Genomic DNA, 26464 nt, shown 5'->3' on the forward strand with positions numbered 1-26464 from the left:
GAATCTGCACTTTTCCATTTGTTCCTACGTCTCATTTAATTATCAGCATACCACACCGTAAGTGCTACCTTAACGTGCAAGCCCTCAATACTTTTCAACTGAAATCTATTGAACTAACTTCCAGTAAGTCTGATCTTGGCCACCTGTCTTCACACTAGCTTCCTTGCTGTCCCCAGCACAAATAAATGAATTCATATAATCCAACAAATATTTACTGGTGGCCAGTCATGTGCCAGGGCTTACTTAAATGCTGGGGATACAATAACGAACACAACAGGAAAAACTCTGAACTTGTGCAATCTACATTCCAGTCGCCCATGGCGCGTAATAAAGCCAATCGATGAGTACATCATCTGGCATACTAAAAAGTGAGAAGTGCTACGAAGAAAAAATAACGCAGGCAAGGAAGATGTGGAAGACTGGAGTGAGGTAGTTACAGTTGTAAATATGGCCATCAAAGAAGGTCCTCGTGAGAAGGTGACATCTGAGCAGCGATTGGGTGGACTGCATAAAGCTCATCGTGCAGTGGGTACACTGGGGGAACGGCGCAGGTAGTGACCCGGATGCCTTCCCGGAATGGCCAGATACCCAGCCTGATATCCAGGGGACGGGCCAGGAGAGCAAGCAATAGGGAAGGTGGGAGAAGCCAACTACAGAGAGGTAGAGACCGGGGTCCTGGAGGCCACTGTCTCTGAGAAGATGTCTGGCGGGACCAGGACAGATATTTAAAAAGGATCGCCCCAGCTGCTGCAATGAGATGAGACCGAGGAGTGAGACTGAGCCAGGAGGATACTGCTATGGTGAGTAAGGGACAGTGGTGTCCCAGCAGAAGCAGGAGAGGCTGTGAGAGCAGCATTGGCTGATGGACTGGATGTGGCGTGTGCGTGGAGAGCGGGGTCACAGGTGGGGTCTGGTCTTATGACTGGAAGGAAGTGCCCATTCTCCGTCCTGGGCCCGGTGTGGGTAAGTTCTCATTGGCTTATACAATCCTCTCCTGCTCACTGTAACATACAAACTCACTTGGTTTAGATCTCTCTTTTCTAAGAATCCTGACCTAATTAACCTCATGCTATTCGAAACACTCCATTAAACTACATTCCCTGAGGCACACGACCAGGTTAATTTCGTGCCTTTCTCCTGATTAAAACCGTTTTCTAGCTTTCTAACATTATATTTATGTTACATATATGTATATAAGAGGTTAGGAAATTGGAACACTATATATGGCAGAATATATTCTACCATATGAGAGAATATGTACATATGGTAAAGTTTTTAAATAGATTGCAATTTTTAAGATAACTTTTTAGATCTGATAAATTGTAATCTATATAAAATCTACACAAAAATACATTTATTATATATGTAAAAACCTATACATCTATATCTATATACCTATCTATCTACCCATATTATACCTTCACCTATCTGAAAAAAATGCAATCTGGGGTGCCTGGGTGACTCAGTCGGTTAAGCATCCAACTTCGGATCAGGTCATCATCTCGTGGTAGGTGAGTTTGAGCCCCACGTCGAGCTCTATGCTGACAGCTCAGAGCCTGGAGCCTGTTTCAGATTCTGTCTTCCTCTCTCTCTCTTTGGCCATCCCCCCCCCCCCCCCCACACACACACACACACTCACACTCTCTGTCTCTCTCTCTTTCAAAAATAAGTAAACATTAAAAATTTTTTTAAAAAATCCTACAATCTACTAAAAGGGCTGAATAAAGAAATATACTTGCCTTGTATTGTTCTTAGTGTCTAATACAGCATTACAATTATGATGATGGAAATGCACTAGGAAAGTCTACTATCACTGTATTTTTTCCCATTTTACGTGTAATATGAGGATAACTTTTAATAACACCTGGTATTTTTCTTTAAAAGGAGTGGAATTTTGTTTCAGCAGATTTATGATTTTTTCACAGGCAAAGCAGAGATCTGAGTCAGAACCATCGCCTATCCACTTTTTTTTTTTTTTTAACGTTTATTCATTTTTGAGAGACAGAGAGACAGAGCATGAGCACCGAGCCTGATGCAGGGCTTGAACTCATGGACCACGAGATTATAACCTGAGCTGAAGCTGGATGCTTAACCAGCTGAGCCCCCCAGGTGCCCCAAGCTCTCTCCACCCCTGACAAAGGGGGCTGACTGTCGGCCTCCACACAAGGGCTAGGAAGCGTGGTGTGATCTCAGCGGGTTCTCCCAAACAGAAAAAAAAAACACGGCTGGTCGTTGTCTTGGCTGATAATTTCTTCTCTTTGGTGGGAATGCAAATCCCACTAGGAGAAAATTAAAACATAAGTCCCAGGGGCACCTGGGTGGCTCAGTTCGTTGAGCGTCCGACTTGAGCTCAGATCATGACCTCACAGTTCGTGAGTTTGAGCTTCGCGTCGGGCTCGCTGCTGTCAGGGCAAAGCCCACTTTGGATCCTCTGTCCCCCCTCTTTCTGCTCCTTCCCCACTCATGCTCTCTCAAAAATAAACAACAACAACAACAAAAACATGAGTCCCAGTTTTCATGAGATCACAGCCAGATGAAAGATAGAGACAAAGCAAGAAGGTACACGGTGCTGAGGAAGAGGGGCATCCCTACGGTGAAGAAGGAGGCCCAGGTGGCCACCTTGTACCGTCTGTTTGCTTCTCGATTTTGCCCTGAGCCGTCCCTGGGGATGGGAACACAACTTCTTTCATCATGGCTGTGAGCAGTAACCACTGTGGTTAAAACTAATGTTCCCTTGCATGCATGGAGTGCTCTATAGGAAGCACGTATTGTCTCGTTTTGGCCTCACAGCGATCCCCAGTGAGGTGGGTAGGCAACCTTATGTTTATTTTGTGGATAAGAAAAATGAGCCCTGAAGAGGGAAAGACACTTAACCGAGGCTACGCATTTATTCAAAACATATTTACCACACATCTACTGTTTTTCCTTTTGCAGAGCCCTGTGGGGGAGAAAAGACAATTAACACCGTCTCTTTCCCTGAGGAGTCCACAATCCGTTTCGGCATTTGTACAAATAAATAGATATCTGACATATGATTAGGGACTTCATACTTGGTCTTTTTATTTCTACTTTATTTCTCATTAAGACCACGACATTTAAAAAATGGAAATGTTCATCATTTATTATAAAAATGATGTTTATTTAAATCCCACTAAGATTAAACATAAAAATAAAAAAAAAAAAGAATATTAAAGTGACCCACAGTCTCATCGCCTGGTAAGAATCACTGTTAACATTTTATTATATTTTATGTATGTATATTTTAAAACTATGAATTCTGATTTTAGTTTCATTTTCTATGTGGTATAGAGCAGGATTTTTTACGTTTCCTGTGTCAAACAATGTAACTCTGCTTTGTGACTTTAAGGGTTTACCAGGATGCCATTATATCAGCACTTAACTTTATCATATTCCTATTGATGGATATTAAAATTTGCTCCCATTTTTTATTATCCAAAATTATGCTGTGATGAAAATCATACATAAAGCTGTGTAAATATGTCTAATTAGTTCCTTGCTATAAAATTCCAGAAACAGAATTGTTGGTCAATGGTCATATTCAAGTTGAAAATGCTGGCCTCTGGAAAGTAAGGATATATCTTAATTTAAATTCAATTTAAGATTCTTTAAAAGAGAATAAGACTTTTTATATTTCCTAATGGCTAACAAATTTAAGTTAGCTAATGTATAAAACTTCTCTTCATGGTATTAATATGAAAATTTTCCTACTGCTTTTTTTTTTTTTTAATTTAGTTATGGGAAAAATATCTTATGCAAGTGGAATATGGCCAGATTCAGGGATAGGTCTGAATCTCTGTGATCTAAATTGCACATAATCCAATTAAAAGACAAAATTATAAGACATTATTGTGGTATGAACTTCTGATCTATATAGATGCACTTTTCTTACATTGCTGATGTGAATATTTAGTGCTGAAGATTTAGATCTGTTATATATATAATATATATATATATATATTATATATATATATATATAGGAATTCCCTTTCACAAAAAGTGCTCCCTGGTAGTTCCAGAAAACTATCTAAAAAGATCATGTCTGAAAACGGAGTGTGGACATTTAAAGAAATTTTTTTAATCTTTCTATTTTATTTTTAGAGAGAGAGGGAGACACAGAATCCGAAGCAGGCTCCAGGCTCTGAGCTGTCAGCACAGAGCCTGACACGGGGCTTGAACTCATGAACCACAAGATCACGACCTGAGCTGAAGTTGGATGCTGAAGCGACTAAGCCACCCAGGAGCCCCCCGGAGTGTGGACATTTTGACGCTACATCAGTATTCACATGGTTGTCAATGGCAACTGAGAGTAGCAGATATGCTCCATATCGTAGGATATAATATACATTAGGTGGTATCCCCATCCTATATTTTTTCTTATCCAACTCATTATTTCTTCCCTCAAAATTGTGCCTGGTTTGTATCTTTCATATTAAGACTCTTCCAAGACAGCAATCCACTAGAATGCTTTGACAAGGAGAACACCTACCTCATGAAGCTACTGACTGTGAATAAAGACAAACAAACAAACTTTTATGTGAGTTTACCCTGATACCGGGACCTCCCCCTACAGGGACTACCTATAGGCATTCTTGTTTGTTCATGTAAGGGTGAAGAAAATAGGTTAGGTTTTTTCCAAGGACAACCAGGCACAGCAGGAACATAAAAAATACAAGGTTTTCTAGCACCTACTAACACAGTGATTTGCCTCTGATCCTTACCTTTTTGTGGCAAAGAGCTTTCCATGTGCACAATGACTAAGTTTGGATGCTGTTAAATACTCCTATTAAACACATCGGGGAGCTAGGAGTCTGTTTTTAGCCTCTCTTTCTTGCTGATAAAAGTAAAAAAAAAATCAACTGGGCTTAGTTTAGAAACATTATGTACACATAAAAAATATGCACCACATGATTGGAGCTCTTGGATAAAACTCATTAACTTACTATTAGAAAGTTACTAAATTACTTCCTAGTTTTATTACAAAACGCAAAAAAAATGTTGTTTTTTAAAGGATAATTAGCTTTTTCATTAAAAAAAAGAAACCAGCTTGAGGAAGAAAGAACTCCTTTCTTGAAGAAATGTAGAATTAAAGAGTGAAATCGTTGCTCTGTGAATTCTTGGTACCGGTATCACTCTTAAATAGTGTATGAAGATCAGAACAAAAGGAGAAAGTGCTGGGTGGGGTTCAAAGAAGTGCCAGGTTGGTATTCATGATGTTCTAAATGTACCACCTTTTGTCACTGACATGAAAAAGGTAGCCAGAGGGGTGAGAGACTAAAAAGGATTGGGGTTATCTGTCTCACAGCCAAAGAAGCTCCCGATCTATTTGTCTAGATTCACAATGGGAAACCATGCCTCCTCTATGATTATTTTGTAAGCTGTGAGTGTGTTGTAGGAAAAGTAAACATGTTGGAAATTAAGTACTGTGGTAAAACGAAATTGACATTGACATATATCATGTATTCCATGTAATGAATCTTTTGTAAATAATGACGATTGTTGTATTGCTTAGGAATTATGAATTAATAATGATTCAAAACTTATGGACAACACTTTTAAACTGTCAAACCCAACTTTTGGAGATTTCTCTCTCTTCTGTTTTGGCATCAGTTGTAATTTTACTTTAGGGGAACATTTTTTTCTCCTGATCATTTGTATTTATCTCAAACACATGTTCAATGTTGAAAACAGACTTTGGAATGAGTGAGTCAAATTTATACTCTCCTGTTTTTTCACCCATCCACCAACCATGGCTGGGGTAAGAGGGCCCTAGGGGACCCCCTTTCCTTCTGAAGTCCTCTTGGCAGTATATTCTGCAGTGGCCTGCTTCTTGACCATGTCCTGCATCCTGGTGAGGATGAGGTAACTAAAACTCTTGATCTCAATGTAATGGAGAGCCTAGTTGGCTAGTGATTGAAATGATACTAGAAGGCTAAGGTAGGACAGACAGCAAATCCACTCTGTAAAATGATGCTAAATAATGGCTCTCAGCTCCCAGAATCTGTTGAATTTGGAGTCATAGGAAGGAAAGAGAATAAACAGAACCCCAGGGAGGCTCATCTTCTGGCTGGATGGAGAGAAGAAAGGGGAGTTCATTGCCTACTCAAATTGGTATGAGCCATCTGCATTAGAATATTCTAGAATCTTCTAGTGAAGCTCATTAAAATGCAGATTCCCGGAGCCTATGACAGATCTTATGAATCAGAAACTCTTGGAATGGTGCCCTGAAAACTGTACTTTACAGATTTACTCAGATAAATTTCAAATTAAAATGTAAGAATCATTGGCTTAGAGAAAACAAAATGAAAACCAGATATACAAAGAACTGACAGACTGGTCATCCCCAAGTTCAGTGACTGCAGCTCAAATGCTTCTTCCTTTCAGTTCCCACAAGTACCTAAGAATTAACTGCCAGATGAAACAATCTGCAGAGAAAATTTCTGACCACATTCCAGGCAGTGGAAAGGATTAAACTTTATATTAAAGGCTAGCTTTCCAAGGAACAAAGCAAGGAGTGGTAGTGTTTTCTGCCCTAAAATTTCTTTAACTGGGAACCTGGTTTTCCCTTTCACAACTAGATATAAACCAGCTTAAAGTATAACTGATGGGAGAAAATGACAGTGATTGAATCCCACTCATACCAAAACAAAAATTGTTTTCTCTCTTTTTTTTTTTTACATAAAGAAGCAAATATCCAGTGACTCCATTATATTTCTTTGACAGGGTATGTATTACCCAGAAATGTAAAAGAAAGAACTGTATTCTATGCAAAGGCTTGTACAAAACATTATAATGTGCTCCAAAGGCTTGGAGAAAAGGTAAAGGAGATCATAGGGAGACAGACCAAAAAGCAGATTATGCAACATTCTGCGATGTTAACTTACTCAGATTTTACATGAACAAGGTTAAAGAATTATTGGAAGGTGTTAACCTCGTAAGTGATGGCATCAAATTCTCACTTTTGAAATTTCAGTTTAGCAGAGATGTAAAACATAAACAGAAGGCTCTAAAATCAGGAATTGGAAGGTCTCTGCTGTTCCTCAGAAGTGAGAAGAGCCTGGGTGAAGACACAGCCCCCAAGAGGAAGGTGGGACACAAACGATATCCCAGAAGGAGAACACGCTGACCCTGGCGAATGATTGGATGTGGGGGTTTTGGGCTATTGCTTCAGTGACTGGGTTTGCAATGGTTTAGATGTATAGGTAATACAGCAGGGAAAGCAAGTCAGGATAGAATGGGGAAATGGATATAACACATAGGATACTGAGATGTTCATACATTCCACAAATATTAAGTCCCTACTGTGTGCTGATCTCTGTCCACCAGGCAGGGTTTTTTTTTTTAAGTTTACTTATTTATTTTGAGAGAGACAGCGTGAGCAGGGGAAGAGCAGAGAGAGAAGGAGAGGGATTCTTAAGCAGTCTCCATGCTGTCAGCACAGCTGGAACTCACAATATTGTGACCTGAGCCAAAATCAAGAGTTGGATGCCTAACTGACAGAGCCACCCAGACATCCCATTAGGCAGTTTAAAGGATCCAGCAGAATGTTCTGGATTAGCAATATAGATGAAGGAATTTTCACCATATAAATGGAAACTGAAGACATAGTTTGAGAATTAAGGGGAAGTATGTGAGTGAGACAGGAAGCCTGAGGACAAAGCCAGGGAGCACCATCATCTGAGAGTGAGGCAGGGGGTGCCTGGGTAGTTCAGTCAGTTAAGCGTCCGACTCTTGATTTCGGCTCAGGTCGTGATCTCATGGTTTCTGAGTTCAAGCCCTGTGTCAGGCTCTGTGCTGACAGCACAGAGCCTGCTTTAGAATCTCTCTCTCTCTCTCTCTCTGCCCCTCCCCTGCTCCACATGTGCTTTCTTTCTCAAAATAAATAAATAAACTTTAAGAAAAAAAAAAAAAAAGAGAAGAGAGTGATGTAGGACGTAGACTGGAAACAAAGGCATCCGTCAATCTGAACCAAAACAAAGTAGTGAGCCACAGAAAACAAAGAAACCTGCTGTAAAGAGGTAACAAGTTCTATAAAACATAGATGCCCCCGTTAGATACATTAGCATCAATTTGCCGATGGGGAGGTCACTGAAGAGAGCAGATTCAGGGAAGCTGAGAAAATGGAAGCCATATTGGGAGGCGGACCGGCATGGCGTGAGGAGGAGAGAGTGGGAAAGACCACATCTTTAGACTATTTGGCTGCATTTATAAGAAATGCCGAGCAGGAGTCAAAGTTCTTAAACACTCGTCATTGCATTCCTACCCTATTTCCACAGCTCTGCATTCTAGTTTCTGACATTTCTTACTTCCTTTCTCTTACTTGTCTTATGGTCACCAGCAAGCATGATGACAGATATCTGATGCTCTCCTGAGAACAGGTCTGGGAGGAGGGCGAGAGGGAACGCCCCAGAAATGGAGATCCATGATGACACCAGCAGGGACTACACTTGAGGGCCCATGATGGTGCCCGTAGTGAACACCCACTTCACATGCATTTTAAATTCTTAAGAGAAGAGAAGAGAAGAGAAGAGAAGAGAAGAGAAGAGAAAAGGAAACCTTGCCAGGTAAGCATTACTATTGTTCTCATACAGGAAAGTGAGGATCAGGGAGGTTAGGTCACCACCTTGGACCACACACATGGTAAATTCCAGGCATGGGGTTGGCACCCGTCTGTCTTAATCCGGCATCCATTCTTCTTTGAAACATCACAGGGAGGAAGGAAACGTTGAAACGAGGGGAGTTGAGAGAGTTGAAACTCAGTGTGGTCTGACAGCTTTGCTTCTGGACCCTGAAGACCAACCAGCAGGACAGGGAACAGGGGCTGGTGGGCCAGGAAGCTCACCTCCCCAAACCCAACTTTGTATTGTCTGATGAGACAAGTCACGCCTTTAAGGAAAGTGCAGCTAACAGAGTATTCTTAAAGACAATGTTTTCAAAAGCCAAGGAGCTGAATATTAGCCATGGGAAGAATGAGGCTGTGTTGTCAACGACTGCTCTGTTGTCCTTTGCGGAGAAATCTTAGAACCGTCCCAGTTCCTGGCTGTGTGTCCATTGCTCTGAAGCCTTAATCACAGTGACTCTTTTTATCACAAAGACAGGAAGATCTAACCAGAAGCCTCATGTGTTTCCTTAAGCAAAGCAATAGTTTGTCCCACAGTATCTTTCACAGGTGTTCACCCCAGATGCTGAAATGGTAATCGATGCTTGAACCAGTTCTCATGAGGCTCCTTCTCCACGTGGGGAGGAAACAAAGGGATACATCCTCATTACAAGGTCTGATCCACACCCCTTTGACTCTGATCTTTCTGGACCTGCAAAAGATCCATTTGCTAAGTCAGACTTAGCCCGAAAGGCACGGGAGGGGAGAAGTGGCAGTGATTCTGACATGAAAAACTTTTACTGTTACTTTTATGTCTTTTATGACTTACAACTCTACAGGTTGCAAAACACTTTATGCTAGTTGGAACTACAGTGTTTCAAGGTCACTTGTTTGTTAATCTATAGCAATCCTTAAAAAGAAGCTGGAAAGAAAGAGGAAGTAAAATTAAGGAAATGGGTACATTTCTTCCATTTAAATAAATCTCTTTGCTCTTTTGCCTGGTTTCTGTCCCTTAAATCCTCCCAGATTTACAACTGAATGTTGGTAATTGCTGAAAATAGCCACAGATTGTACAGAATAATTGGCTCTATTTTAAGACACACATTTTAGTGTGTATACTATATGCTATGGCTACAAAGTAATAAAATAGATTTCTGAGTGTTGCTTCTGGAATTCATTGTCATTATTTTTAGTCACATATCGTGTATATGTGTGAGCATAGCAACATTTTGTAGTTTGAAGGTCCTTTATAGTTTTTAGAAGTTACAAAATAATACAATTAACTGCTTTGAATTTAGTCATTTTGTACCGGGCAAATATTGATTTCTTTCCCAACACCTTTAATTTCTAATGGAGCTTGAAATTAACTTTGGATTTTAATTCTATTTTATTCTGGGTTTGTACATCAGGGCCATTAATAACGTCAGGAGAGCGCTGAGAGAACTGTTTCTGAGCCAAGAGCCCACAGCAAGCTTTGCAGCATTTGGGGCCTCATCCTTTGCCGAGAGGAGGAAAGTCTGTGTGGCAATGTATATAGCATTAGTAATTTATGGATGAGCAACCAAGTTAAAAAAGGGAGCCTGTAAAAAGTCAGCCTCTGATCACTTGCTGAAGTTTGCATCATTGTGTGTGTGTGTGTGTGTGTGTGTGTGTGTGTGTGTTAGTTATACATATTTAGTAAGATTCAAAATAGGGTAGCAAAGAACAGAATTCTACTAACCAAATGGGCTTTGGAAAAGAGCCTTCTGATTCATAAGGTAATAGTCTATCTAGTATATATGTACATGGTATATGGACACAAATTTATATCAATATAAATATATCACAGATATGACCTACAAATTTTAAAATAAATGCACTCTTCATGAGGCACCCAGGTGGCTCAGTCGGCTGAGCCTCCGACTTCAGCTCAGGTCATGATCTCACGGTTTGTGGGTTCGAGCCTCACGTCGGCCTTTATACAGAGAGCACGGAGCCTGCTTTGGATTCTCTCTTTCCCTTTCTCTCTGCCCCTCCCCTGATCATGCTTTCTTAAAAATAAATAAACATTAAAAAAATAAAAAATAAACGCATTCCCTTCATGAAGTTTCAGAATGTTGTTAAAAGATTTTATGTTGTCTCTACAGAACGGGGCGATTGTAATTCACTGGTGCTGAGACTCCTTGCAGGTCTCTGCATTCATGTGTGCCCATGGGCAGACGAGACCAACCTCCTTCTCAGAGATTCCCCAGCTTGCTCCCACCTCAGCTGCTGTCAGGGGATGAGCGTCAGTGGCGACTAATCTCAGAAACCGGGATGTGGCTTCTCTACCACATCGTCCAATATATTAACTTGTCAGGGCCACATTGCCAAACGGCCACCTCCGGAGTCTCTCTCCCCATCATCCCTGCTTACAGTCTTCCTTCTTTGGTTGAGAAGTAGCAGGGAGCCACAGCGTGGAAAAGAGAATTGGGACAAAATTCAGGAAAGTGGGGTGGCTGCAGACATTCTGAAAAGAAGACTGTAAAAGGGCAACAGTTTAGGGCATTTGCTTGTTTTTTTTAGGTGCAGTCTCTAATCTTAACACACTAGTATAACAGTGATTATTTCAAAATATCTACTACCCCCCTCTTCAAACTTTGTTGATTTGATCTTGATGTTTTGTAAGTCTACGGAGAACAAGGCCATGTTCCCAACCATCAAAGTTCTATTTGTTACATTTTTGAAAAGCACAAACTTCCACAAGACTCAAGAGTGACTTTCCACTGGGCATCCTTATTAAAAAAACACAATGGAAATACTTTTCTTAAACCAATCAATATAGAGACTGCTGGAATCTAAATCATCCCAGCATGAAAATTATAGTTTGTGCAGATTAAATTTGTTTTTTTTATTATTACCACATGTGCAATTGGTGTTAATCAAGTGTCAAAGTGAATCCATTCTTTAGCTAAGGAACCACATGTGGTAGAATTTAGGGCCCCGTGTTCATTTATCTCATCTTTTTTTTTTTTTTTTTCAACGTTATTTCTTTATTTATTTTGGGACAGAGAGAGACAGAGCATGAACGAGGGAGGGGCAGAGAGAGAGGGAGACACAGAATCGGAAACAGGCTCCAGGCTCCGAGCCATCAGCCCAGAGCCTGACGCGGGGCTCGAACTCATGGACCGCGAGATCGTGACCTGGCTGAAGTCGGACGCTTAACCGACTGCGCCACCCAGGCGCCCCTATTTATCTCATCTTAAGATAGGTGGTGTGTGGGAAGCTTAGGGTGATGATAAGTAGAAAAAAGCAGCAACTTGAATGCAAACTGAATCCTAATTTGAAATCCCTTAGAAATTTTTATACAGTGAATAAGTTCCTTGGGCTTTAAATTAATATGCCTTTACAACGTGTGAGTTCTTGTGACATCCACTCTATATGGGTAAGAGACAGGGAAAAAATGTCTTCCGTTAATAAACTTTCTCTTGTGGCTGCTAATAGCATTTCAAATGCTTCTCAATAAATTTGTCTTCCACATTACTTCTGTCCAGTGAATCATTCTATATCATTATTTTTATCTCTAAAACACACACGAGCCCCCAAGCCTAGTCCAGGCTGCAGACATAAGCTTAGCGAAACGACCTCTAACCCGTGCAGCCAATGGCACCCAGGCGAAGCAAAAGCTGCGAGACAGAGTTGATGCTGTGTTTCATCCGGTAATGGTGGGAAGTGTATCCTGAGCGGGGGATGCAGTGTGGCTGAAAAGAAGATTCGTTCTGCAGTCACTGCACTTCTGTCTCCCATCACCGATTCGGCCTCCTCTCCCAGGGTTTGCTGCACTCCGGCACCGTTTGGATGACTGGCCTCGTGGCTAATGGGCCACATGGCCAGTGGCGACACGACGGGATTCAGGCCTCCCCAGCTGGTGCCGTAATCATAGAATAGTAGGTGCTCCCACTAATAAGGGGCCCTAGATTTTCCTACCTGCCTTCCCAAGGGCATCTAATACACGTGCCGTCCCACACTTCTCTCCCAGCGCTGCATTACTGATCTTGTCTCCCCTGCACAAGTTCATGATACTTTCTTCTCTCTCACATAATACAAGCCAGCTTGATTTAAAGAATTATACAAAGGAAAACAAAATCCTTTTGGACAATGAGTTAACCAAGCTTGTTCCATTCACCCAGCTTCCGGTACGTTAGGAACTTTTGAAATAATCTGGCCTGATTAAATTTGGGTTTTATTTATTCAGAAAGTCTGTATCTAAGTCACTTAAACCATAAAGAGGTCTTAATATGTATTTCCTGAGTAGGAATATGCCTTCCACTGAATACCTGGATGTTCTCTAAGAAGGGCAACTCAGCAACAGACAGCCATATGGTACAGAACACACATAGGGTTTTCTAGAGTTCTGAATTCCATTGCAGTAATATAGACGGAAAGAATTTTTCTCCAGCCAAACTCTTCAAGGTGTTTCTTTATCCAATCTGACTGGATGGCCTCACTTGGCTTTCTCCAGCACAGTGAAAGTTGATCACGTGACTTGGCAAGCAAGACATGTTTAATTGATGTCTCCACAGGACTGGATAGTGGTGAAAAGTATTATTAGGACATTTTGATGCCTGCTAATGAGTAATGACAGTGATTTTATAGGTGCCAAGTTTGTCTGGCATTTGATGCCAGCATCTGCGATGGCAAGAAAGGTCTTTCAAGAATGGGTTAAGGCATATTTTTCAGACGGGAGCCATCACGGTAGCTTTGAAACAAAATTATACAATGAGACCAAGGAAGCTCAAGTCATTGGACATTTTTCTTACTTTACATAAAAGTTACATTTTTAGTCAAGTCCATTTACAGTATTTCACTTGCACTTGGCTAAGATAAAATATTTTATTTTTTTAATGTTCATTCATTTTTTTGAGAGACAGAGAGAGAGTGAGCAGGGGAGGGGCAGAGAGAGAGAGAAAGAGACAGAGAGAGAATCCGAAGCAGGCTCCAGGCTCTGAGCTGTCAGCATAGAGCCCAACATGGGGCTTAAACTCACAAACCGTAAGATTATTACCTGAGCCAAAGTCAGACGCTTAACCAACTGAGCCACCCAGGCACCCCAAGATAAAATATTTTAAAATATTGTACTAGAATTTGAAAGCAGTCATATGAACACATCCAAAAAAGGGGACGAGCAACACTTTCTTGGAAACTGCTACACTTTCCATGGGAAACTTTTGCTTTTAGTGGCATTAGCCATCTACAACAAATATAACAGAAGGAATTATTTGCACAGATAAACATTTTCATCCCAGATTCCAACAATCTGAACTATATATTCTTTTGCCAGGAGGGCTTGGAAAGGAGGAAGAAAAGCAGAAGGCAGTCATGATAATGAAAGAAATGAAGAGAGTTCTTTGTTTACACTGATGTTGGAAAAACAAAAACAAAACAGAAACCAATCATTCATTCTTCAGATTTTTCTCATGTGAATGGTGAAAAAAAAAATCACTAGATTCATTACTGGGTAGCTGTTTTCATAGACAGCTTAGCAAACCAAACCAAATGTCCTGAATTTAAGGAATAGAAATTTGACACAGCTGGGTCACAGATGGGAGGCGATCCTGACAGGAGAAAGCTTCTCAATCTTCAGATTTAGGTTAACGATCACAAAGTCATCTTAAAATTAGTTTGGTATGCTAACAGAGCTATTTATCCATCCACAGGCGGTTACCTCAGGTTATACTGTAAGCTAAACAGTTGAGACAAGCTGAGTAACAAAAAACACTTGTCACCTTCAGTAAAAGAAATGTTGACTGCCGAAGGGACAACACCTAATCCAATGGCTCTTCATAAATGCTTCTCTAAATATTGTTCAGGGACCTCAGAAGTCCTCCTTCATTCCGAAATAATCATGAGCCCATAGTCTTGTTAGGGGAAACTTTAATGTCACTTACAGATTAATATAGTGAGACGAACTCAACTCTTTCTTCTAAAGAATAAGAGTAAGAGTGATGAAGAATCGCATCTGAAGTCATACTTCGGTGGTGAGGTATTGAAGGGCCACTGTCCCCTGGCTAACTCAGCCTACCTACTCAACTCCACATCCTGCTGTTCCTTTGATGAGGTATATCTCTTCACGGTGTGACATTTATAACTGTAGCTATCATCTCATGAGCATCATCGATGTTGATTATAACAGTGCCAGACGTGTACGCATTACCTGTAGCCTGATGAATGAGGGCAGTGGTATTCTGGTAATCCAGCTTTACAACAAATAAGAGTCTGGATTTGTAGGGCTTGTTAATTTCCACGGGGTGCATTCTTCTACTGTAGCTGGTTCAAGCTACCGAGCCTTAAAAACCGGCTCACAAAATTCCTGAATATTTAACGATCTTGCTGCCAGCATATAACTCAAAGGTTTAGAAACTCAAACTCTGCTTCTGCTGTCCCCACCCCTACATTTCCCACCACCAGTTCCAATCTTAATTCCCAACCAAGCAAACAAGGGGCCTCCCCAGGGTTCAGTTGATTCTAGAACCCTTCCCCAACCACCTTGGTCTATGTTGTTCTCCCACTCATTATACATACTGGCTCTTACACCAGGTAGGCACATAAACATGTTACCTTCTATTAATGTATTAATGCCTCCTGACTGTCTGTCTTCCTTTTTTAACCAGTGTGTCTGCTTCATAAGGAAGCAGGCCCTTGTCTGTATTTCTGAAATCCGCATACTGTGTTACCTACAAAATGGACATATAATATTATTGAATGAACCGGGACCACCTATATATTAGAGGTAATCCTCTACTCCGAGTTTGTAAAGCTCAAGTCTTACAGTAGGGGCAGAGTGACTAATGTCAATATGAAAGCAAGAAATCGTTTGGTTTGGGAGATGTTTAAAGGATCAAAGGAGAGGCACATACCATATTTAACTTTAATTCTCCTTTCTTGTTTTTTGAGTAGATACAAGAGTCTGTGAAGTTTCCTTCTTTATCTGCCAATAATCAGACTTCCCCTCTATCTCCCTTTCCTTAACTGAACCTGGCAAAGATGTCGAGGTGAGTGTTTTCCATTCCTTTTTCTCTTTACTCTGAGCCTCGGCTGAGACAGTCCCTGGGATTCAAACTACAGAGTTTAATGAATAATGTCAACTCCCTCGAGACCTAGCACTGGCATTTTATAGCCTCCGAGCAGTTCATAGGATCAGAGCTCAGTCTCTATGGCAGGCTGCTTTTTAATATGCATTCACAGATCAACTTTTTGCAGAGGCTTTTTATTCAAAGAGAATGATATATTTTTGAAACTATTGAAAAAGTCTTTGTAAAACTGAAATTAAATCCTTTCTTTCTAGGTTTAATCTCAGCCATCTTTCCAAAGCAAGGCATAAAAGAAGGGATTAATTTGAAATTTGGGCTGCCTTAGAAATGTAAAGGTCCTTGGGCTGTGTTTCTCCAAATGACCTGCACTATTTTAATCCAATGTAATTTATTTGGTTGTGGCTGAAAGGCAGAATGGCCTCTAAAAATCCCCTTCCAACATTTCTACAGAGGTCGCTCTCTCCCGTTTCTCTCCGTCTTCCTTTATCTGCGGATGCCGGGTGAAAATCTGAGAGAGGGGACTTCTTTTTGTAAGTCAGTGTGATTTCAGGAAGTTCCTTTCCCTCTCTCCCCAGATGCTTCGGCTTTGGTGAGAAAGTGAGCTTCTCATCTAGGGAATACACACAACTGAGCAAGGGCTCACTGTCATTTCAATTGTGCGTGTTCCATGAAAACCAGACCGCCCCCCACCCAACACCTTGCTGGAGCAGTTTCCTCCTCACTCCTATCTCTCTCCATCCGTCGGGTAAGAAAAAAGTCCAGAAAAAAATGGAGAGATAATCTGCCAATATAATCTGAAAAGGTGAAACAATTGTTTAGGACTACAAAGTATCTGTGATAAGATATTAAGTCATTTTTCCATATGATTACACCTATACATATTTTGTAAAATGAAAAGTGGCAACTTAGACCATAAGAGGTAAACATGCGATACAATTTATCCTTAGTTCACAACCTCAATGTGCCAAAGATGTGTAAATGAGTTATGATCACAAGGGCTTTTATTTTTTTTTGTTTGTTTTTTGAAAGTTTATTTATTTATTTTGAGAGAGAAAGAGAGCGAGAGAAAGAGAGAGAGAGAGAGCACAGGGGAGGGGCAGAGAGAAAGAATCCCAAGCAGGCTCTGTACCATCAAAACAGAGCTGGAAGGGGAGCTCTGACGCATGACTGTAAGATCATGACCTGAGCTGAAATCAAGAGTTGGACGCTTACCTGACTGAGCCACCCAGTCCCACATACTCCCCTCTTCTTTCTCTACTCCACGTTCCCGTATGCAGAATGCGGTCCACTGTCACCACACTGGCGGTGAATGGACAAAGAACGAATAAGCAATGGTAGGAGTATAGATCTATGTGTCCCACAGTCCTGTGGTTGTGCCCTAGAGCCACTCCTTAATGACAAGGACATATCCCTTAATGACAGAGACACACGGAGCATCTGAAGTAGGTCATGGTGCAGGATGAAAAGGATGAGAGGGATGTAAAGCTGGAAGACTGGTAATTAATTGTCCACCTGATAGCAGAGAAGTGCGATCTGGTTACCTAACCGGATGCTGTGTCCAGGTCAGAAAGAGCAGACTCACCCTGCACGTGCAAATCAGCCTGCGTAGCTATTATAGTTGCTAATAAAGCCTTTTAGCTTTTCGGTGATTATGGGCTTAAATATTGAGACATCCTCAGATCTTTTCCTCGGGAATCAACTACGTCCGTGCCTCGTAACCTGAGGCTACCTGTAATCAGACAAAACTTTTGCTGGCTGTTTCTAAAGACGTGGTGGCACGTACAATAAAGGTTACAAAATGATGCCAAGTACTTTCTAAGTTTACAAAGCATTTTAAGAGCCAATATTTCACTGAATGTCCCGGAGGGAACTTGAGTTCAGACAGGGTAAGTGACCGTCCAAAACCCAAAGCCAAGATAGCAGAGAGGGAGGGGAAGAAAGTGGAAGCAGATTCAGGCCAACGCTTCTCTATCAGTGGCCAGCAGCGTGTCCTGAGAGTTTGCTTCACCCTTTAAGGGTGTAAGTGACATTCATACTAACATGCTAAGGGGGTCGAGGAAACAGACGACTCACAGGTTTGGGAGAGAACTGCTGTCGTCCACCTGGGAAAACGCCGCTAACGGAGAGGGAAGGCTGGCCCTACAGCCTGAGGATTTGACATCACAGCATCGAATTTCAAATCCTGAGTTCTTTTCCTTCTCTGTAATTTTCTGGTAGCAAGAATAGACATGTGATATCACCTGATGAGTAAAAGGACCACGGTCATCTTATTCCCATCTCACCCCAGGTTTAAACACGTTTGTCACTCACTTGTCCATATTTCAATGCACCTGCATCTATTTCACGGTAGCTCAGACACCAGCCAGTACATTAGGTGACTGCACCTTATTTTAAATAAGACATCATTTTTCTGGTTGCAACTTACTTTGTGTATAATTACATATTCCAGCAAGTTGCTTTGGTGAACATGCCTTCACATGCACATCACAGTGTTTTCCTCATGATTATTTAAAACGTGCAGGTTTCTGTGCTCATGTACTGACTTCTTCCATATAATTTTTTATAACTTTACACCGCTAGTGGTTGTTCCTACTGTTATTACCATCACTACCCCCTCAGCCTTCCGCAAACCCCTCTTGTATTACCTGCCCTCCTGTTTTCCTTTGTCCCTTTAGCTTTTGTCTCTCTTCATACTTTAGCTATCTTCATGAATTTGCATAAAGGACAGTGATCTTTAAAAAGCTATTGATGCTTTGTACCTTCTCTGCCATTCGTTTGCTCTTTGACTCAGGGAACGTTCACTGAGCACATACTATATGCAGGGCAGGCCCTGGGAATAAAATGGTGAACAGAGCCTGGCACGGTCTCCTCTGAGATATTATGGGCCTCTGGAAGTGACAGATGGTATTAAAGAATCACAAATAATAAATGTTGAATCACCATCATCACTGTGCTAAGATATATCTTAGAATAAGAGGGTTTGGCCCAATTACAGGGTCACAGAAAGCTTCCTTAAGGAGGTGGCTACTGAACTGAGATTTGAAGGATGAGTAGAATGTACCTGATAAAGCAGAGAGGGAAGATGTGCAAAAGTCCTGTAGTGGCAGCAGTGGTGGGGCACAGGGAACAGTGTGAGGATACAGGGCATTCGTGAAAAACTGAAAGGAGGCCACAGAGACCAGAAGGGAGAAAGTGAGGAAAAGTATGGTGGAAAATCAGGTTAAAAACTTAGCCATACTACATAGGTCTGTATAAGCCAGTTAAATTTATAGCTGGGGGATGGATTCCAATTCTTTTAAAAAATTTTTTTCATGTTTATTTTTGAGAGAGAGAGATAGAGAGCAAGCATGGGCAAGAGAGGGGCAGAAAGAGAGGGAGACACAGAATCCGAAGCGGGCTCCAGGCTTCGAGCTGTCAGCACAGAGCCCGATGCGGGGCTCAAACTCACAAATCATGAGATGGTGACCTGAGCCGAAGTTGGACGCTCACCTGACTGAGCTACCCAGGTGCCCCAATGTTTGTTTACCTCTGACAGAGAGAGAGAGAGAGAGAGCGAGCAAGAGACAGAGAGAGTGAGTGAGCATGGGGGAGGAGTAGAGAGAGAGGGAAACATAGAATCCAAAGCAGACTCCAGGCTCTGAGCTGTCAGCACGGAACCCGACGCTTGGCTCGAACTCACAGACCATGAGATCATCACCTGAGCAGAAGTTGGACACTCAACCGACTGAACCACCCAGGTGCCCCGATGGATTCCAATTCTGTAAGGACATGATTATATTCAGTGAATGTCTTCTTGAGGGGGAGAGGTGGGGTGCAATGTTCAAATTCCAAGGTGTCGTCATTGATTCCTAGGTCTGTGGTCGTTCCAAACAGATGGAGGCACAAAATTTCCCATAGCCAATAAATCTAGGTGTTTATGCCCTAGGTTAGTGTGACTAAAGCAGGTGAGATTAATTTCTTTTTTTAATTATGCCTTGAATTCAATCACTTACGGGTATCCTGGATTACAGAGAATATGGCGTGTGCTATTTGGCTAGTAAAAATTTTACTTTTGCATTTGGGGGGCAACATCAGACCCTGTTCCTTCTTAGGATCTCAGAACTCAGAAATCACATAATTTTTAAATTGGAAGATATCTGTGTAGGTCATTCCATTTATCTCCTCTTACTATGTCTAGAAACAGTAATGTTTATTTATCTGTGCAAGGTGAGATCTCTCTTTTCATACAAAAAATTGCAGAAAATCTTCTTGCAATTTTTTTTTTCTCTGAGAATGAAGATCTGGTATTAATAATTCTTCTAAATGTTCAGCCCCAAACACTGTTTATATCTGTCCAATGTCCTCTTGCTTAGGAAGATAGCCAACAGCTTTCATATTGCCGAGAATATTCTGGGGATTTGGGGGGCAGTTCCGATTAAGAGGTTGATATCATATGTAGAAGGACTGAGGCCAAAGATAGGCTCCAGAAGCATGAGAAAAAATCTGTCTACCAAGCCCTGAGATGAGGGATTGCCTTTTGGATTTAATTTACGTAGGTGAGCACCATAATTACAAAGAGTAAGGAACACATATGGAAAACATGAGATGATTATTGGATCTTAAAGAGCACTTGAAGCATTGGAAAGCAAGCTTGCAGAACAATTGGAAGGGTCTATAAAGCACCAGGAAGAGACAAAGACTGTAACTATCAACATGAAGCTTCGCTCACAAGAAAGACACACTCTTATACTTTTGAGAGGGTGAAGATAAGTCAATATAACAAACAATAGACGAACTATTCAACACGATCATTCTAACCTCTTTGATGCAATTTTAAGTTTCTATGTGCTACTAGTAAGTTACAAATTCATTGAGAATGGAATATGTATCTGCATAAGAAAATTTAAGAAGATAAAACAGGGGTTCCTGGGTGGCTCAGTCAGTTAAGCATCTGACTTTGGCTCAGGTCATGATCTCACAGTTCGTGGGTTCGAGCCCCACGTTGGGCTCTGTGCTGACAGCTCAGAGCCTGGAGCCTGTTTCGGATTCTGTGTCTCCCTCTCTCTGTCTCTGCCCCTCCCCTGCTCACGCTCTGTCTCTGTCTCAAAAATAAATAAACATTAAAAAAAATTTAAAAAGATAAAACAGCAACAGGTTAATGTATTTGCATGATTTGGTCACAAACTAACCTCTTTGGTGTTTAGAAGAACAAACACCGGGTTGCCCTTTCCTGCGACTGATCTGACCTTTGGCTTTCCCTGGGGCATTTCCTCATCCAAAGGGTGGCATCCTGGCTCCTCAGGACAGTGGTTTGTAAATGACAAGCCTCTGAGCCCCACGCAAAATGTATTTGAAGATAAACTCTCCACATACAAACACACCAACAGACAGATACGGGTCCCCTTTAATTTTCTTCAATTCTTCTGGAAAAAAGAGAAAACTATGGAGATCACTCACTTGAAACCCGCTCTGCCATGAGAATGACGACAACGAATAGGAGCATGAAATTAAGTGACCAGTTATGGGATGTGGTCAGTTACTGATGCAGAAGTTCAGATCAGAGGATGTATGAATTAGTGAAAATTTGCTGATTACTAATGTTGCTGAAACTCTTCTCAGTGCCTTCCATAAGCCACGTCATTCAATCTTAGGATGGCTTTACAAGGGTCACTGCACCCATTTCACACTGGAGCTCGAAGAGTCTGAGTGCCCAAGGTTACAAGTAAGTAAGAGACAGGGCCAGGTTCAAACTCAGGCAGTGTGACCTATCATAGAAGGGCCTCCCGGTTCCATCTTGGATCTTCCAGCCTCTGGCCTGGATGATCACCGGTCTTCTGAGAAATAGTTATGTCACCCTGAGCAACCCAAGACCCGAGGTGAAAATGTGTAGAAATAGTAGCCCAGCTGTAATGTTTGAAGCTCTACTAAATATTTAGTTATACTCTGCTCTAGATTTTAGTTAGCTGTTTTTGTTCTTCCCTTTAAAAGTAGTACTGTGGGGCGCCTGGGTGGCACAGTCGGTCAAGCGTCCGACTTCAGCCAGGTCACGATCTCGCGGTCCGGGAGTTCGAGCCCCGCGTCAGGCTCTGAGCCATGTCAGGCTCTGGGCTGATGGCTCAGAGCCTGGAGCCTGTTTCTGATTCTGTGTCTCCCTCTCTCTCTGCCCCTCCCCCGTTCATGCTCTGTCTCTCTCTCTCCCAAAAATAAATAAACGTTGAAAAAAAAAGTTTTTAAAGTAGTACTGTAATAAAATTACCATAAGTCCTTTTTTTCAAAAGGGATCCTTGGTCCTCTGCAGGCAATAACAAGCTAAATTATTTCGTAACAATAACAAAGTTCAAAACCACAGAGCACAGAAAAAGCAGCAGAAAGACTCAGCTCACTGGCTTTAGAACTGTAAGAGACCTCAGTAGCTATTTAGCCAAGAGGAAGAAGTGAAGTGACTTCTACGAGAAGTGAAATGACTCACCACAAAGGCACAAGGCATGGTAATCTTGGAGTCAGCTAGCCAGCATCGGAAGCCAGTTTCTTTGGACCTCAATGCTCTTGCTACGAGTGCTATCACTGAGGCCAGATGCAATGTCGTTCATTCTGTATCAAACTGAATGGCATATACTATATATTTTTACCTTATTCTTGCTGGACCAGACCCTTCTGATTTTGAATGGATCCATGGGAGTAACTAAGAGACAAATCAAGCCTTTCAGTTTATTTGGAAGCATATAGCCTTCAATAAGGTACAAGATAAATATTTTTCACCACAAAATAGTGTCGTTGACCACTTTCTCTAATTGGGCACGGTGGTCTTCTAACCTCTACGCGCACACTTGATTTTCAAGATTTCAGTTTCACTTAGAGAAGACCAGCAGAGATCAGGTTATGTTTAAAAGAAAGACTCTACTTTTACAGATACAAAAGTGAAATAATGAACAGGTAGAAATGAGCACCTGGGAGGAGATCATTTCCCTCTTTTATGTAAATACTCTCAGGACATTTCGAATACTTGGAGTCATTACTCTTCAAAACCAAACAAACAAAGAAAACCTCAACTATCCAACCTGTACCATATATTTAAATTTAAAACAAATTAAATATTTTTAAAATCTCATTTTCTTTGCTGTGTCTTTAAATGAAGGAAACAGCTATAAAAATAATTATTTCCTTTTTTTTAAATGTTTATTTATTTTTGAGAGAGACAGAGCATGAGTGGGGGAGGGGCAGAGAAAGAGGACACAGACTCAGAAAGAAAGGAGACACAGACTCAGAAGCAGGCTCCAGGCTCTGAGCTGTCAGCACAGAGCCTGATGCAGGGCTCGAACTCACAAACCCTGAGATCGTGACCTGAGCCGAAGTCGGACGCTTAGCCGACTGAGACACCCAGGTGCCTCTTGCTTTCCAGTTCAATACCAAAATGGTCACTGGAGTTAGGAACTCCTTGTCATCACCACCAATTTCTGGTTCTTTGTCTTTAGTTAGAATTTTCATATTTAGGAAAAAGATCCCTTATAGTTAATGGTGGTATATATGTCACACTATATAAACTATACTGGTGGAGTGAATGTGCGTAGTTGTATCAAAGTTACCTAACTCAAGCATTGTTTATCATATAATGAATATCACAGACTGAAACTTAACATTTTGGCATGATTGGCAAGGGGCAACTTCAGTTATATAATTCCTTTACTGTAACTACTTTCAATATCAGTTTCATTTTTTATTCATTACTTTCCCATATACCTATACAGACTTTAATGATAACCAAATTACTATCTTTTTTTAAGTTTATTTATTTATTTTCAGAGGGAGAGAAAGAACAGGGGAGAGGTAGAGAGTGAGGGAGAGAGAGAATCCCAAGCAGACTTCGCACTGTCAGTGCAGAGCCCGACGCGGGGCTTGAACTTATGAACTGTGAAATCATGACCTGAGCCAAAGTCAAGAGTTGGACACGTAACCGACTAAGCCACCCAGGTGCCCTACTATCTGTTTTTATTTTCTTGTATATCTTACTGTTAATGTTAATTTTCTAGGAGCATTTTTGTCTCTTGTTTTTGAGCAACTTTCTAAACACGATTGTAAGCGCAAGACAATAAATTACATTTTTCTCTGTTGAAGTCTTCTATTCTGAACACAATTTCTAACTTTTGCTACAGATAATGATATGAAAGGCTCAGAGAGCTGTACTGCATTTTATTAACCCTAGAACTCTTCTCTGATGATATTTGTGTCATTGTTTCCTAAAAATGAAGTGAAATGAAAGAAGTCTGTGTAATTAGAGGGTTTAGATATTAGATTCTCAGTTTTTCAGCGTATTAGGAAGAGACTGAAGAAGACAGAATCTCTTTCTCTCCCCTGCTTCCTTTCTCCCTATGCACGCGCACACACACACACACACACACACACACCACACACTGCAGACAATGGACTTCTTTCAACTATACGTTGTATGCCAAATCTGTTTCCAAAAGGGCTTTTTAAATAGCCGTGCATTTTTGGAAAATTAATGTCGCAAATATAGAGTTAACATTCATTTAAAAATATTCTTGGATCACAAAAAAATATAATCTTTAACTTTTCAGCGTAAAGCGATTATGTAACACAAGGCACATCTGTGTTTTACTAGTCATTTTATGTGCGCTTTTTACTTTTAATATCTAGAAAAACAACTTGCCTTCTTGGATTCTTGCTTTAGATACAGAACTTAATGGGCTTTATTCCACTTTCTAACTTATTTTTCTGATCTGAAAAATGTGGCCAAATAGTTGTGACGGGGCATGAGACGACTCCTGTCTAGACACCGAAGGTTCAAATTATACTGTGTCTGCCTCTCTGATGAACTGATAAATGAGGATCCAGTCAGATACATTACACTAACACAATTTCCCAAAATATCCAGACATGGCTTAGACACACAGAGGCAAATCCAAGATCAGCCTTCCCTTCGCAACCATGTTTACGGAACACTGGACGTGTGGGTCCTTCTTTTTGGAGTCATTAGGCAAGAGAGAATGTATCTTGACAACTCGGAACTGTTGTCAGGATGCGACAACACAATCTGGGTTCCTTAGAAGCAGCTGACCAGTGGGTGCATGCAGAAGACCCGGGGTCTGCGTGCAATTACAAGGTCAGAGGGAGACGGAGAGGCACTCACAGTTGTGGCAGGTGGCTCCACTATACCCTGTCTCCTCGCAAGCGCACTGGAAGCTGTGCCATGTTTGCGAGCACTTCCCGCCATGCTCGCAGTGATTGGGCACACATCTGTCAGAGAAAGAGACAAACAGAAATGAACCAACACACGAATGAGATTTATGAGTGGCCAAATTCCAAGCCGTCTGGGCAATATATCATTTCAATGCCAGGTTGACTTACCCAGGCAATTAATCCTTGTTAGTTTAAGCAGATTAATATGATCCATGATGGAAGGTGCCAGGCACACAAAAGATGATGTATCACAAGCCTGGTGTTTCCCATTTTTTGAGTAAACAGTAGAAATTAACAAACAGTGGAGAGACTCATTTGCATAGCACAGATTCATTTTATTTTGCCTTTGCACACAAAAAAAGTCACTAGCTGGATTTCCTCCTGGTGAAAGACAGGGTAGCCATCTTGTTTCCTGTCTTCTTCTTTATCAAGGACAATACCAAGTCAGAAAAGGGTGACACTGAGTTTTTCATAGCAGTTTGAGTTTTTGAAAAAATGCCATGGCAACAGCAAGAAAAGATTGCTAACTCTTCTGTACTTCTCCCCCTGTGTCCAGCTGGTGAACGAAAGCCACGTATCCAAAACATCAAGCATAATACAGGGGAAAATGTGGGTTTCATGTTGAAATCTTTGTCTTTCTATTTATGATACAGCCAGTTGTGGCTACGTAAGTTAACCTTTTACTTTTAATGTTTATTTATTTTTTGAGAGAGAGAGAGAGAACACAAGTGGGGTAGGTGTAGAGAGATGCGGAGACACAGAATCGAAAGCAGGCTCCAGGCTCTGGGCCGTCAGCACAGAACCTGACTAGGGCTCGAACTCACAGACCACAAGATCATGACCTGAGCTGAAGTCGGACGCTTAACCAACTGAGCCACCCAGGCACCCCTAACCTTTCTTAATATCAATTTCTCTTTTGAAATACGGAGTAATTTTGCCTACCCTACAAGTAGCTGTAAGGTGTGGAGGTAGTACGCATAGACTAGATAACTAACAGGCAGGAAATAGAGGGACAGCATACGGGAGATACAAATATTTGAACTGCAATGTCCAGGGCATAATTTCCTAGCTTGCCTGTATCCTCACTACAGTGAGGTTGAAACCTGTTCAGAAACACTCCTGTTTCAATAGCAGACTCTTTACTTCCTCCTGGTCCTACTGTCTTATTCTTCCCACAAATTCTTTTCTGCAACTTCCTGAAAACCTGATTCTTTGTAATTCTGGTTAAGATGCTCACAGATAACAAAGGCATTATCCGTATTACCATTCACAAAAGATTTCAAGATTTTAATAAGAAACTGTCTAAAACGGAAATGTCTACCCAGGTTAAAACAGTAGAATCTATCATAGTGGATCACAGGCAATGGACTGAGAGGGACCCACACTGCATGGGACCCCTGAGTCATAATGCCCTGGTAGCTTCCTGCTGTGAAATTTGATAGGGCTGGTCTCAGAGACAGCATTTGTCATCCCCCCATTCTTGATTTACCCTCAGTCATGCCTAAACCCACAGCAGGCATAATTCCATCTGGCATTGAACCTCCTATCCTTATGTAGGAACGTGGTCCCCTACAACTCTTTGCAAACCTTTAGTGATGCAACACACATTCACTGAACACTT

At 41.3% G+C, this 26464-nt stretch overlaps 1 protein-coding gene across 1 annotated transcript in view; it reads right to left on the reverse strand.

Moving 5' to 3' along the window:
* Window positions 1–26464, reverse strand: part of CNTNAP2 (contactin associated protein 2) — a 1981254-nt gene that overhangs the window by 753999 nt on the left and 1200791 nt on the right. Inside the window, exon 11 of the mRNA XM_086687667.1 lies at window positions 24794–24900. Coding sequence (XP_086543793.1) covers window positions 24794–24900 — 107 coding nt within the window. The remainder of the gene's footprint in view (window positions 1–24793; window positions 24901–26464) is intronic.

Source organism: Puma concolor, chromosome A2, assembly GCF_028749965.1.
Source record: "Puma concolor isolate L17-30 chromosome A2, mPumCon1.1.hap2, whole genome shotgun sequence".
Classification (NCBI taxonomy): domain Eukaryota; kingdom Metazoa; phylum Chordata; class Mammalia; order Carnivora; family Felidae; genus Puma; species Puma concolor.